The sequence below is a fragment of the Dendrobates tinctorius genome, unplaced genomic scaffold, assembly GCF_039654945.1.
Source record: "Dendrobates tinctorius isolate UK_male_01 unplaced genomic scaffold, ASM3965494v1 ptg000241l, whole genome shotgun sequence".
Classification (NCBI taxonomy): domain Eukaryota; kingdom Metazoa; phylum Chordata; class Amphibia; order Anura; family Dendrobatidae; genus Dendrobates; species Dendrobates tinctorius.
Genome location: NW_027361908.1, coordinates 1,907,770 through 1,922,562, shown reverse-complemented (window position 1 = coordinate 1,922,562; position 14,793 = coordinate 1,907,770). Strand labels below are relative to the sequence as shown.

The window sequence follows — 14,793 nt, the reverse complement described above, 5'->3', positions numbered from 1 at the left end:
AGTCCGTCCTTGTCACATGTCATAACAGGCTGCAGACTGAAGACATACAGCTCCCGAGACATGTCTCTCAATTGACAAGCACTGTATCATATACACACCGTCGGCAGATGGTAGCACGGCTGCCACATCTGAAGAATTGTGTTGTGCTTGCAAGATCTCTAGCTTCATCCTTCTTCTTGGTCAGACTGACACTTTTATAGCTGTTCATTCAATATGTCCATAGGTAGTATGGAATAAGACATTGGATCTCAGATTTCAAGGTATCATGTTATTCAGCTTCCTATGACCTACATGCCATATAGACGGCTTAGGAGGGTTGATCCTACTGACAGATTCCCTAAGATAATTCAGTTCTGAAATCTGTCTTCATGTATTCAGTGAGACTGATATGTTTTCTTTTGCAGACATTCACAACCCTTGTGGATAAGCTGGGTCTGGGAGCCCTGGTCCCTATAGAGTTCCTGTTAGAAGGAATCTTGCATTTCCTCCCAGATGCAAGCACACTCCGTCTCTATCAGGTAGAACCTGCGTCTTGTTGTTAAGAGAAGGGTTTTTTAATTTGCCTTTTAGTCTCGATGACCGCTAATGAATATTCTTGTATTGTATTCCAGCAAATGGGAGTTGACAGCCACAAATTGGTTTTAAAAGAACAGCCGTTTTTGCGGGATGCAGTCACTGACATCATTAACTCAAGGAAAACCCAAGAAATCATTTTAAGAGGTATGTATTAAGGAGGATATTTATGTAGCCAGATCTGGATGAAATTCTATGGAGGCCCGGAGAATAACGTGTGATGCTGCTTCTTATATATCTCACATTAACCAGCTAGCAACTAGATACTATTTTATACACTGCACTGAGTAAAATTACTGGGGAAAGATACAAAAATGACATGAAAGATATTTTACAAAGCAGCTAGTTCATATATTTTTGGGTTTGTTTGTATGAAAAAAATAGCAATAGGGGTGGAATCTTTCCTTAGATTTATGCTGGCTAAATCATGGGCTCCATGAATCAGAGCCTGACGTGCAGCTCCCCGCCCTCCATCTGACGTTTCAGTAGAGGGTGGTGACCTGTGATGTGACTCATCAAGCCGCTCTTCATACATATAGGTGAGTCTCCCTATCCCTCTTGACCCCCCCACCCCAAAGAAGCTGATGCAAAACTTGCATTGTGGTTTGCACCCCACCCTCTCAGACTGCTCCATCGATTTTTATCTCTATTGCAATCTACTTCATTGCTCCTTTGGTATTTGCAGTTTACATGGATTCTGCCCATGGTGCTGTGGTATTAATGCTATACATTTAACTTCTCGCTGCTTTTTGTAAGTCTTGCTTTATTGCTTCATTGTTGGATAAAGGTAACCATGGGTGTATGCTGCTGCCACTAGGAGTCTGACACTAGGCAAAAAGGGAAAATACCTCCTCCTCAGCAGTATACACCCACCGACAGGCACAATGCTCGTCAGTTTTGCTTACTGTCAACAGGAGGCAGACCTGGATCTGATTTAAGATCCATGTTTTCCTTTTCAGGTAACCCTGTTGTTTTATTAAGCTTTTCGCTTTTTTTTTTTTTTTTTTTTTTTTTTATATACAGGGTGTAATGCCTCACCCTGTTTTCCCGCACACGAACGACCGAGAAAACAGTGTGGTGTGACCCACATCGTCCGCTCTCGGATCCGCATGGCAGGACCTTATAACTTGTTGGCTCACAGTGTTTCAGGGCGATTCCAGGTGGTCGGTCCTAGACAGTTTCCCAGCCCTCTCCTTGGAGCAGGAAGACAGTGGTCACTTGCTAGTGGCCCTCCCCTTTTTAGGGGTCCACAACGTCTTCTGTACTGTTTAGGACCATGACAGTACGGAAAGGATGATGCTCATTATATCCCGTTGATCCTCCCCTTTCTTACTTGTGGGCTCCTGATGCTATCCACGTATATGTGAAGGAGGAGTATGGACTCACGTTTCAAAGTACTATCCCTCTTCCCACCACAGTCCCTCGTCAAGGCAGCATGAGCGCATCTGTGGAGCCCATGGCACTCCCGAGGTGCCACAGCTTCTTTCTTGATTTAGTCACTGGCTTAGAGCCATCACTCTGTGCACATCCCTTTCCCTGGCGCCCCAAAAATTCCCGCTCGTTTCCTTTTTTGTCCAATGAGAGTTCATCTCTCCTTCCCCCAGTGGCTGGCCCACGCCCCCTCCAGTGATTATCAGTCTATCAGCGAGAGACTGTCCTCTCGCTCTTCAGGCCTATCACAGGGCCTTTTTCTACAGGCCATTCCACGTCCTTGGCAGACTGACCAATCAGCGGGCGAAAACTCGCACATGTGCCTTTTTTGGCCTATAGGATCTCCCGACTCATTTCTGTGGGACCCCGCAGCACGTATTGTCTGGGACCGCCCCCGCTTCTCCCGCACTCTTGCTCCGTTTCAGCAGCATCTACAGCTTCCAGCCGCAGTTCTGAGGGACACAGCAGCTCCAGCAGATGAGCAATGACAAGGCCTTCCTCTTCAGAACTGGGTAGGCTCTGCCCAAGCTGAATCTTTTTTTTTTTTAAAGGCTTAGCCCTCCACAGCAGTACCCCTCAGGCCTTCACATATGCCCAGACCTAGGGAGCCTCACTCCCTTCCCACTGTCATTCACTAAATACATAGACCTAGGTCTTTTTCAACCTATTTAACTATCAAGTTCAACCTTTCCCCACCAAGTTCAACCTTTCTCCGCCAATTGTACATTTGTCACTAAATTAACTATAACCCACAATGTTATGTGTATTGAGAAAATCATCCAGCACTTTTTTTAAAAGCTGTTATAGTTTCTGCTATTACTACCTCTTGTGGTAGGGCATTCCACAGTCTGACTCCTTTTAACTGTAAAGAACCCTTACTCTGTCGCCTCATTGGGGGACACAGAACCATGGGTGTTATGCTGCTGTCCACTAGGAGGCGACACTATGCATAATCTGAAAAAGATTAACTTTGGCTCCTCCTCTGCACTATACACCCCTGGACGGCGTCAGCCTTCTCCAGTTTTTGCTTAGTGTCGCATAGGAGGCACACCTAAAGATATTTTCCCTTTTTTTTTTTTTTCCTGACGGATTACAGATGAAGAAAAGTGGGTCTCCTGCGAGACCCCCGGCATGGCTCCTTCCTCGGCCCCTATTATAGGGTGCCCAGTTGAAATTGAGGTGGCTATTCCCCATGTCGCTCCTTCCCCAGTCCCTCGGGTACTTGTTCGAAGTCGAGATCCCCCTTCTTCCCCAACCTCTTTGGGGTCTGGGTTGAGGTCGAGGCGAGGATGAAGACCCCTGATGGTGACAGATGCACCCTCCTTAATCCCCCTCTGGGGGCATTAAGTTGAGACACCACAGGTACGGTCTATATAAGGCAGCATTCTGCAGCTTAAACAGCCGGGGACCCCAGCCTCGCTGCGGGCTCCTGTTGGGGCCGAGGAAGAGTGCAAACAGACATGGCACATACAGAGACAGGGCTCCCTGCGCCCCTGTCTATGCGGCAGCACCAGCTCCATAGCGCCTCAGGGGGACCCCCCATACGGACACTGCTATCATAGAATCATAGAATCGTAGAGTTGGAAGGGACCTCCTGGGCCATCTGGTCCAACCCCCTGCTCAAAGCAGGATTCGCTAAATCATCCCAGTCAGATGTCTGTCCAGCCTCTGTTTGAAGACTTCCATTGAAGGAGAACTCACCACTTCTCGTGGCAGCTTGTTCCACTCATTGATCACTCTGTCAAAAAGTTTTCTCTAATATCTAATCTGTGTCTCCTCCCATTCAGTTTCATCCCATTACTTCTAGTCTTTCCTTGTGCAAATGAGAATAAAGTTGATCCTTCTACAATGTGACAGCCCTTTAGATATTTGTAGACAGCTATTAAGTCTCCTCTCAGTCTTCTCTTTTGCAAACTAAACAATCCCAAATCCTGCAACCTTTCCTCATAAGACAGGGTTTGCAGACCGGTCACCATTCTGGTTGCTCTTTTCTGAACTTGCTCCAGTTTGTTGATGTCTTTTTTAAAATGTGGTGCCCAAAACTGGACACAATATTCCAGATGAGGTCTGACCAAAGAGGAGTAGAGGGAAATAATGACTTCACGTGATCTAGACTGTATGCTTCTGTTAATACATCCTAGAATTGCATTTGCCTTTTTTGCTGCTGCATCACACTGTCGACTCATATTCAGTCTGTGATCTATTAGTATACCCAAATCTTTTTCACATGTGCTGTTGCTTAGGCCTATTCCTCCCATTCTGTATATGCTTTTTTCATTTTTATTGCCCAGATGTTGGCCCCACCGCTACTGTCTCTCAATCCGGGGGGTCTGGTTCAGATCCAACCCCCTCCCGGACATCCGCGCCGGCCTGGAGCCCTCCTGGGCATCAGGCTTCTAATTTAGACCGCGGCTTCGGCCGCCTTCTCCCCGCCCCCCGGATGACGATTATGACACTATAGTGTCATAGAAGGGGCGGATCGAGGCTGAAAGGGCGCGTTTTTACATAGACCTGCGTGCCTTTTTCAGCTCTCCGCCCCCTTCTCCTCAGCGTCCCCGTGGCCATCTTTGCCGCAAGCCATCTCTGACAGGACGCCCACAGCAATGTCAGCAGTCTCCGGGGGGCACAGGACTGTGATTTGTCGGCGCTGGACCTAGGTGCACACTGGTGGGGTAAGATCACAGCTGGGTCCTCTTTACTCAGCTGTGAATCCATATCACCTACAAGGCTCTCCTATAGGCTCCTCTGCGCAGCCACCCCTGTAGGGTCCCTGATAGCCAGCCTCTGTGCACTATGCCGGGCTCGAGAAAGAGAGAACCAGGCAGGACTGTTTTTATGCATTCTGCACAGCCTGCAAAACCACTCCCCAGTGGTAGAACGTACCTGCATTGCCGGGATTGCATCCAAAACACTGGGTCAGAACCCCAGGAAGCCCCTACCAATGCTTCAGCGTCGGCTACTACGCCGGAATGGGCTGCTCAGATGTCGCAGTCTATGACACAGTCCATAGATAATCTAACCCCTCCACACTGCTGTAGGGGCATGTCTCGGCTATGAACGTTACCCAGCAAAAGGATAGCTTGTCTCGGGAACATGCCGTTTCCGACACTCACAGACGTAAGCGAACCCACAGGTCGCGGTCATCTGCGTCATCCCATAGCACACGGTCATCTCCCTCCAGGGAGAGACACCGTGATTCCAGGTCACCTAGACCGTCCTCTACCAGAGACAGACAACGCAGATTCCCCACAGCGATCTCCGACCACAGCAGACCTCCACTCCACTTTGCCCACCAGGGAACGCCTTAGTGACACGCAGGATTCGGAAGGCATCTGTGACTCCGACTCGGACAACGAAAGGGAGAGGTCTGCGGTACCTTGTCCCCCTAGCACTACAGCGCTAGTTGAGGACATAGTCTCTTCCATCCACCGCGTGTTGGAAATTTCTGATCCAACCCCGGAAGCCCCAGAACACAAAATTTGCTTTGAAAGTGTCATGAAACCACCTAAGGTCTTCCCTAATCACCCGGAGTTTCAGACGATACTTACTAAGCAGTTCTCGCAACCTGAGAAGAAATTTGCCAATCGCAAATATTTGGAAGCAAGGTACCCCTTCCCAGAGAAGGACACCAAGGGGTGCACAGACCCACCCGAAGTGGACCCCCCAGTCTCTAGGCTAGCAGCACAGACCCTACTCTCACTGCCAGATAGCTCAACCCTCAGGGACACAGCAGACCGGCAGGTAGAACGCATGGCCCGTTCAGTTTTCGAAGCGGCAGGGGCCTCCCTGGCCCCCGCGTTCGCTTCAGTTTGGGCGGCCAAGGCCATTCTGGCTTGGGCCAAAGCATCGCAAGAGGGTCTTCAAGCTTCAAATCCCGGGCTTTTAGACCAAGCGGTTCAAATAGCAGTTGTAGCAGATTACATGCTTCATGCAGCCCTGGACTCTGCAAGAGGTGTAGCGGGGATAGCAGCAAACGCTATCACGATCCGGCGTATCCTCTGGCTGCGGGAATGGAAAGCGGATGTGGCCTCAAAAAAGTCCCTCACGCATCTCCCGTACCTTAGTGGACGACTTTTTGGTGAAAAGTTGGACACAATGATATCCAACGCCACTCGGGGTAAGAGTACCTCTCTCCCTCAGCTGAAACCTAAACGCACGTTCAAACGGCGTAACCAAACACGATTCCGATCCTTTCGGAATTCTTCGGGCTAGTCCGTCTCGCGACCAGCACAAAATCGTAACCGCTCTCCACGCAGGGACAACCCACGGGCGGTGCAGAGGCCGGACAGGACCTGGCAGTCGAAAGCAGGCCAAGCGAAACCCAAGGGAGGAAAACCTCAGAACTTCGCTTCATCATGACTCACGAACTCCAGAAGACACACCACCAGTAGGCGGGCGACTTCTACTTTTAGCAAGTCTGGCTGCCTATTACAGAAGACAGGTGGGTCAGGGAAATAGTGTCTTCCGGATACAAGATCGAGTTCACTTCCAGTCCACCGACCGGGTTCTTCCTCTCTGTTCCACCAAAACCGCCAGACAAGGCTCGTGCCTTCCACCAAGCGGTCTCCTCTCTTCTTCAAGCAGGAGTCGTAGTACCGGTTCCCGTGAACTACCTCTTCCGAGGGTTCTACTCCAATCTATTCGTAGTCCCCAAGAAAGGAGGCAGCGTCCAGCCCATACTAGACCTAAAACAGCTCAAAAAATATGTACGGGTCCGTCGTTTTCGCATGGAGTCCATTCAGTCCATCATTGTGTCCATGGAGCAGGGAGAATATCTCGCCTCCATAGATATACAAGACGCATACCTGCACATACCAATTGCTTCCGCCCATCAACGGTTTCTCAGGTTCGCGATCAACCAGGACCACTACCAGTTCGTGGCTCTCCCGTTCAGGCTTGCCACGGCTCCAAGAACGTTTACCAAGGTCATGGCAGCTACCATGGACGTTCTACACTCCAGAGGCATTGTAGTCGTTCCATACCTGGACGACCTTCTCATCAGGGCTTCCACCTTCATTGACTGCGAGGACTGTGACTCAATCACAATCGACACTCTGAGTCGCCTGGGCTGGTTAGTCAACCTACAAAAGTCATTGACTACCCCGAGTCAGGCCCTGACCTTCCTGGGGATGCTATTCAACACTTCCAGGGGTCTGGTGCTCCTACCCAGGGACAAGACACTGGCTCTCCGTCTGGGAGTTCGCATACTCCTCCGCAATCCTCCTCGATCCCTCCGGTTTGCCATGAGAGTCCTCGGCAGGATGGCAGCAGCAATGGAGGCGGTACCATTTGCCCAGTTTCACCTCAGGCCTCTTCAACTTGCCATCCTCAAGTCTTGGGACAGGAATCCCTTCTCCCTTGACAGGAAATTCCGGTTGACATCGTCAACCAGGAGGTCCCTACACTGGTGGCTCAAACCAACTTCGCTTGCAAGAGGAAAATCTTTTCTCTTGAAGGTCCTGACCACCGATGCAAGCCTGACAGGTTGTGGTGCAGTGCACCTACATCACAGGGCACAAGGCAAGTGGTCACCAGCGGAAATGACTTTGCCCATCAATATTCTGGAAATTCGGGCCATCTTCCTGGCCCTGAGAGCCTTTCATCGCTCGCTGGCAGCCTCTCACATAAGGGTACAGTCGGACAATGCCACAGCGGTGGCATATGTGAATCACCAAGGCGGGACCCGCAGTGCCCAGGCGATGAGAGAAGTGGCACATATCCTCCACTGGGCGGAAGAGACGAGGTTGGTACTCTCAGCGGTCCACATTCCGGGTGTGGACAACTGGGAAGCAGACTTCCTCAGCAGACAAGGAATGGACGCGGGGGAGTGATCTCTCCATCCCGAAATTTTTCACCAGATCTGCCATCGCTGGGGGACCCCGGACGTGGACCTAATGGCATCCCATTTCAATGCCAAGGTCTCCAATTTCATGGCCAGGACACGCGACCCGCGGTCGCCCTGTTGCAGGACTGGACCCAGTTCCAGCTTCTGTTCATTTTTCCACCCATCCCCCTGATCTCCAGAGTCGTGAGGATGATCAAACAAGAGGGAGTTCCAACCATCCTGATCGCGCCGGACTGGCCCAGACGTACATGGTATGCCGACGTCGTGCAACTTACAGCAGACGCCCCCTGGCGTCTCCCCAACCGTCACGACCTTCTGTCACAAGGTTCATTCTACCATCTGAACTCAGGGGCTCTCAATTTGATGGCGTGGCCCTTGAAACCTGGGTTCTAACCTAAGCAGGGCTCTCACCAGACGTCATCACAACCATGATCAGAGCAAGAAAGCCAGCCTCTGCCAAGATTTATTATCGTACCTGGAGAGCTTTCTTTACCTGGTGCGAATTCCGTGGACAGGTCCCACTCCCTTATTCCCTCCCGAAGGTGCTGGGTTTTCTTCAATCGGGCCTGGACGCCGGGCTATCCCTAGGCTCGCTTAAGAGCCAGGTGTCAGCGCTTTCAGTGCTTTTCCAAAGGCGTATTGATAACAAGCCGCAAGTAAGGACTTTTCTCCAGGGAGTTTCCTGATTGGTTCCCCCCTACAGATGCCCACTGGAAATGTGGGATCTCAACATGGTCCTGACAGCATTACAGGCACCACCTTTCGAACCCCTTAAGGAAGTCCCACTCCGCATCCTGTCACAGAAAGTGGTTTTTCTGGTGGCAATCACCTCGCTGCGCAGGGTGTCTGAATTGTCAGCACTCTCCTGCAGACGGCCTTTCCTAGCTTTTCACCAGGACAAGGTGGTTCTCCGTACAGTACCATCCTTCCTTCCGAAGGTTGTGTCCACCTTCCACCTCAATGAACAAATTTCACTGCCATCCCTTTGCCCGGTTCCAGTTCATAGAGTGGAGAAGGCTCTGCATACGCTTGACCTCGTCAGGGCATTGCGTATATACGTGTCTAGGACTGAACCATTCCGGAAGTCTGATTCCCTTTTCCTTCTTCCGGAGGGCGTTCGCAAGGGTCAGCCGGCTTCCAAAGCTACCCTTGCCAGGTGGATCAAGTCCACCAGACAAGAGGCTTACCGACTTAACAATTCCCCTCTTCCGGCCGGTATCACGGCGCACTCTGCGCGGGCAGTAGGGGCATCCTGGGCCATTCGGCACCAGGCTTCGGCACAACAAGTGTGTAAGGCGGCCACTTGGACTAGCCTACACACGTTTATGAAACACTACAGTGTTCATACCCAGTCCTCAGCGGATGCGAGCCTGGGTAGATGGGTTCTTCAGGCGGCAGTGCCCGAAGTTTAGGGACCTGTTAGCACAATATTCGTCCATTGCTTCCCACCCAGGGACTGCTTTGGGACGTCCCATGGTTCTGTGTCCCCCAATGAGGCGCCAGAGTAAAGGAGATTTTTGTGTACTCACCATAAAATCTCCTTCTCTTAGCCTCTAATTGGGGGACACCGCTCCCACCCTGTTGCCCTTACGGGCCGTTGTTTACAGTTGAGTTCTCATATTGTTCTTTGAGCTCGTACATAGTAGCCTTCTTACAGGCATGGTTATGTTATTTCTGTTACGTTCCTCCTAATGCTTTTGCACAAAACTGGAGAAGGCTGACGCCGTCCAGGGATGTATACTGCAGAGGAGGAGCCATAGTTAATCTTTTTCAGATTATGCATAGTGTCGCCTCCTAGTGGACAGCAGCATAACACCCATGGTTCTGTGTCCCCCAATTAGAGGCTAAGAGAGATTTTACGGTGAGTACACAAAAATCTCCTTTTCCTGTTTAGCTGCCGTAAACGCCTTTCTTCCACCCATAATGCGTGCCCCCTAGTCCTTAGTGTGGTCTTTGGAAGGAATAAGTCATGTTCCAGTGTTTTGTACTGGCCACACTTATATTTATACATGTAAATGAGATCTCCGAGGCGTCTTTTTTCTAAGTTAAACAAGCCCAACTTTTCCACCCTTTCATCATACACCTGTGACCTCTGCAAAAAGAAATGGCTCTCAGGCCAGTTTTTGGCCTTCTGCCAGTTCCACTATGCAACATCACAGGAGCCCCCCTTCACCTGGGATGAGAGCACACCCCCCTCCCCCTGAGTGGGCTGTTGCTATGTCGCAATCAGTTTCTGACCTAACCAAGGTGTCGCTGTCCCAGTTGCAGGTCCTAGAGCACTTACCTAACTTGTCTGCCGCCACCAGTCCTCTGAACATTTCTCAGGACGATTCGCAGGCACCTCAACACCACTCTCAGAAGGGCAGATTAAGGAGATTACATCCAAGAAGCGGACTCACTTTAGATCCTCATCCAGCTCCCCATCCCTGTCTACTTCATCCAGGATGCCCTCGGTATCCCACGCCTCCTCCCCTGAGGTGACCCTGGGGTCCCAACCAGAGTCCCACTCAGACTCTGAGCCCGCCACAGACCAGACCTCCAAGCTTCAGGATTTGGTCAACAATCTCAAATCAGTCGTTAGCTAGACCCTTAATATTAAGGAGGACGAGGTTTCCCCCTCCCCCATAATCACTCCGTCTCGTTCAAAAGGGTAAAACGTCCTTCCTGGACGTTTTCCAATCAGAAGGAGTTTGAGGGAATCTTTACTAAACATTGAGAACATCCGAAAAAGCTCTTTCCTGGTAGAAAGCAATTAGGTATCCTATATCCCTTTAGTCTGGGCCTCATTAACAAATGGACAGATTCACCGGCTGTCTGTCTGCCAAAACTGTTCTGTATCTGGCCGATGGTTCCTCTCACCAACAGAGATCAAATCTCTATCCAAATCAGTCTTTGAGGCTGCTGGCGCTTCCCTCTGTCCTGCCTTTGCTTCCACCTGTGTAGCAAAGTCTGTTCCGCATGGGCAAAACTCCTTCGACATTTTATCAGCTGCCTCTCCAGACGAGCTGACTGACTTTGTGGATCAGATCTCCTATACAGGAAAATATTTACTTACCGGGTCCCTGGACGCCGCCAGCTGTTGAGCCCGTGTCACCAGCAGTATCGTTGCCATACAAAGAATCATCTAGCTTAAGGCCTGGGATGCGGACCCAGCTTCAAAGAAGCTAACCTCCCTATCCCACGGTTCAAGACTCACTGGGTCTAAACAGGATCAGATAATTTCGGAAGCTACCGGCGGTAAGATCACTTCCCTTCCTCAGCTTAAACCTAAACGTTCCTTCAGGTGAGACGTTCTCTTCAGTTTCGTCCCTTCTCCTACTAACAGGATCGTTCTCCCGCTTAGGAGAGGAGGAAGCCGTCCTTTAAGCTAGTCGTTCACTGGCACACAAGGAGTCGCTCTTCAAAACCCTCAGTGTCCCGGGCCAATAGACTTTTTTTATGTATAACTGTTCACTCCCACCTGGGAATCCTCCCAGGGTGGGTGGCTGTCGTCTTCTCTTCCGGGAGGCATGGTTTTCTGTGGTTGATGACGCCTGGGTCAGAGAGATCGTGACCTCAGGCTACAAGATCAAATCCATCCTGAACCCCAGGAAGATGTTTTTTCAGGTCTCACCCCCTAGGCTCCCTGCTCAGGTCCCAGGTTTCTTTCAAGCCATCTCCTCTCTCCTTTGGACAGGTGTCATCGTACTTGTTCCTTCTCAGGAAGGTTTTTCAGGTTTTTATTCCAAGCTTTTTGTGGTTCGAAAGAAAGACTGTTCTTTTCATTCGATTTTGGACCAGAAATGGCTAAACTGTCGAGTCCGCCTCTACGTCATTTCAGGATGGAATCTCTTTGTTCGTTAATCACCTCTATGGAACCTGAGGAGATCCTCTGCTCAGTGAACATTGAGGAAGCCTACTTTTACATTCCAATTTGTGTCCCACATCAGAGATTTCTCCGATTCGGGATTCAGGAGGAAAACTATCAGTTCACTGCTCTCTCCTTCAGCCTAGCCTCGGCCCCCATGGTATTTATGAAGATGATGGAAATTGTCATGGCCATTCTTTGATCCAAGGGGATAGTAATTATCCCCTATCTGGACGATCTCTTGATCAAGGGTTTGTCCTTTCAAGACTGTCGCCAGAGTCTTCAGATCACCTTGGACACTCTTGACCATCTCGGCTGGATAGTCAACACAGCAAAGTCTTTCCTGAATCCAAGTCAACGCCTGGTATTCTTGGGCATGCTATTCAATACCACTACCAAGATCCTCCTTCCAGAGGAAAAGATCTCCTTTCTCAGTCTGAAGATTCGTTTTCATGAGGAATCTTTCTCTGCATCCCCTTCTGCTACTCATGCGTGTACTCGAGAAGATGGCTGCCGTGGAAGCTGTGCCTTTGCACATTTCCATACCCTTTCAGCTTGAAACAAGAGGATCTCTTCCCTGGACCGTCCCATTCTACTGGCCCTCCCATTGAGACAGTCTCTGACATGGTGGATCCTCTGTCCCTCCCTTCTACTCAGAAGATCATGCCTTCCTATCCACTGGCAAGTTGTCACCACCGCCGCCAGTCTCCTCGGATGGGTAGTGGTCTTCCTTCATCACACAGTCCAGGGTCGCTGGAATTCTCGGGAGGCCTCCCTTCTCATCAGTCTACTGGAAATCAGAGCAGTTTACTTCACTGGCAGGAACTTCTAGCAGGAGATCCAGTTTACGTTCAATCAGACGCTACCGCCGTAGCATACATAAATCTCTAGGGCGGAACGCGCAGCACGTCATGACATAGATATCAAGGATTCTGATTTAGGCAGAGTGCCATGTGCCAGCAATATCGGCAGTGCACATTCCAGGGGTGGACAATTGGGCTACCGACTATCTCCCCCCCCAAAATGCTCGATCTTTCTTTACTTTGCAATTACATAAAACGTCATTGCTGAGTCAAATGAAGATTGCCCCAAAGTTTTGCATCATTAGGCAACCTGCAAGTAGTTAATTTATTGCCTTATTGTAGTTTTTGGTCATTTTTTCTAGGTATTTGCAGTATTCAAGGTCAAGAGGTCAAGGTATTTAGACCAGATGAAAATGAAAAATGGATGTGTGGAATTGTAACTCATCAAGACCCTATTACTCGTATAATAAATGTAACAATAAATGAGGTAAGGATGAGTTGTTTTAATGTACTACTTAATGATGTGAATTTGTACCAGTTATGACTTGTATTGTTTAAGATTATTGTACTTGTTTTTATGTATACCCCTCCTCACATGTAAAGCGCCATGGAATAAATGGCGCTATAACAATAAATAATAATAATAATAATAATAATAATTTGCTTTTTTCTTTTGTACGTATTGCCTTTTTTAGGTATATTACATGTGAAGGAAAGAACAGTTAAAGTTAGAGTAGTCAGACTGTGGAATACCCTAACCCAAGAGGTCATTAATGCAAATACAATGTCAGCACTTAATCTGCAGGTTAATATTGTTTTAAATCTGTGTGGCCAATGCACTGAAAGCCCAGCTACCAGGAGGAAATGAACTTTATTCTTTTAAGCTTTCAGTCATAGAGGTGTGGCCGGCGCAGCTTCCGTCACCGCTCAGTGTATAGTGAATAGCTGCTATAACCACACCCTGCACTGATTGACAGCCAACTTGGCTGTGTTGTGGGTGTAGTTACATCCGCCACTCATCTTGTGCTGAATAAACTGTGTTCCAAATTATTATGCAAAAAGAGTTTAGGAGTGATAAGGTTAGAATTTTTTTGTTTGTCATTTAAACTCATTGATGGTGATGTGTGTCAGGGCTCTTTATATCACTGAAAGCAATTGCAGATACCTGTGCAAATTAGTTTGGCAGGTGTGTCTAAATAAAGGCAAGACTACTTAAGAAGGCTGTTCCACATTATTAAGCAGCCTACATTTTTTGCCAAAATGGGAAAGAAAAAGGATGTGTCGGCTGCTGAGAAGCAACAAATTGTGGAGTATTTAGGTCAAGGCATGACTACAATCAACATTGCCAAGACACTTCATCGTGATCATCGCACAATCAAGAAGTATGTAGCTGATTCCCAGCACACACGTGTGCGTGCTGATAAGAAAAAATTAAGGACTCTTTACAACAGGCAATTGCGTCAGGTTAAAAGAGCAGCTGCAAAAATGCCTTGTCATAGCAGCAGACAACTTTTTGAAGCTGCTGGTGCCTCCAACGTCCCCCGAACAACAAGATGCAGGGTCCTTCAGAGGTTTGCAGCTGTGCGTAAGCCATCCTGTCGACCACCTCTATCCACTGCACACAAGCAGAAACGGCTCCAGTGGGCCAAACGATACATGAAGACTGACTTCCAAACTGTTTTGTTCACCGATGAGTGCCGTGCAATGCTCGATGGTCCATATGGATGGATGGAGTGGAGGATGGCTGGTTGATGGACACCCCATGAAAACACGGCTAAGGCGCCAACAAGGAGGAGGTGGAGTAATGTTTTGGGCTGGAATCATGGGGAGAGAGATTGTCGGCCCCTTTAGGATCCCTGAAGGGGTAAAGATGAACTCCATAATCTATGTGGAGTTTCTAAAACAGCACTTCCTGCCATGGTTCAAGAGGAAGAACAGTGCTTTCCGCAGCAAGATCATTTTCATGAATGATAATGCACCGTCTCATGCTGCAAATAACACATCTGCATCTCTGGCTGCTATGGGCATAAAAGAGGACAATCTTATGGTGTGGCCACCATCTTCCCCTGACCTCAACCCCATTAAGAACCTCTGGAGCATCATCAAAAGGAGTGTCTATGATGGCGGGAGGCAGTTCACATCTAAGCAACAGCTCTGGGAGGGTATTCTGTCCACATGCAAAACAATTGAAGCACAAACCATCCAAAAACTGACAAATTCAATGGACGAGAGAGTTCAGAAGCTTCTTTTGAACAAGGGGTCCTATGTGCAAATGTAACATCACCTAGAATAAA

General features: G+C 49.0%; 1 protein-coding gene across 2 annotated transcripts in view; it reads left to right on the top strand.

The window, feature by feature from the left end:
* The window catches only part of KDM3B (lysine demethylase 3B), a 131,515-nt gene that overhangs the window by 14,679 nt on the left and 102,043 nt on the right, over nt 1-14,793 (top strand). For both annotated transcript variants that reach the window (XM_073556900.1, XM_073556899.1), the window contains exons 3-5: nt 405-518; nt 612-720; nt 12,862-12,986. In XM_073556900.1, coding sequence (XP_073413001.1) covers nt 405-518; nt 612-720; nt 12,862-12,986 — 348 coding nt within the window. The remainder of the gene's footprint in view (nt 1-404; nt 519-611; nt 721-12,861; nt 12,987-14,793) is intronic.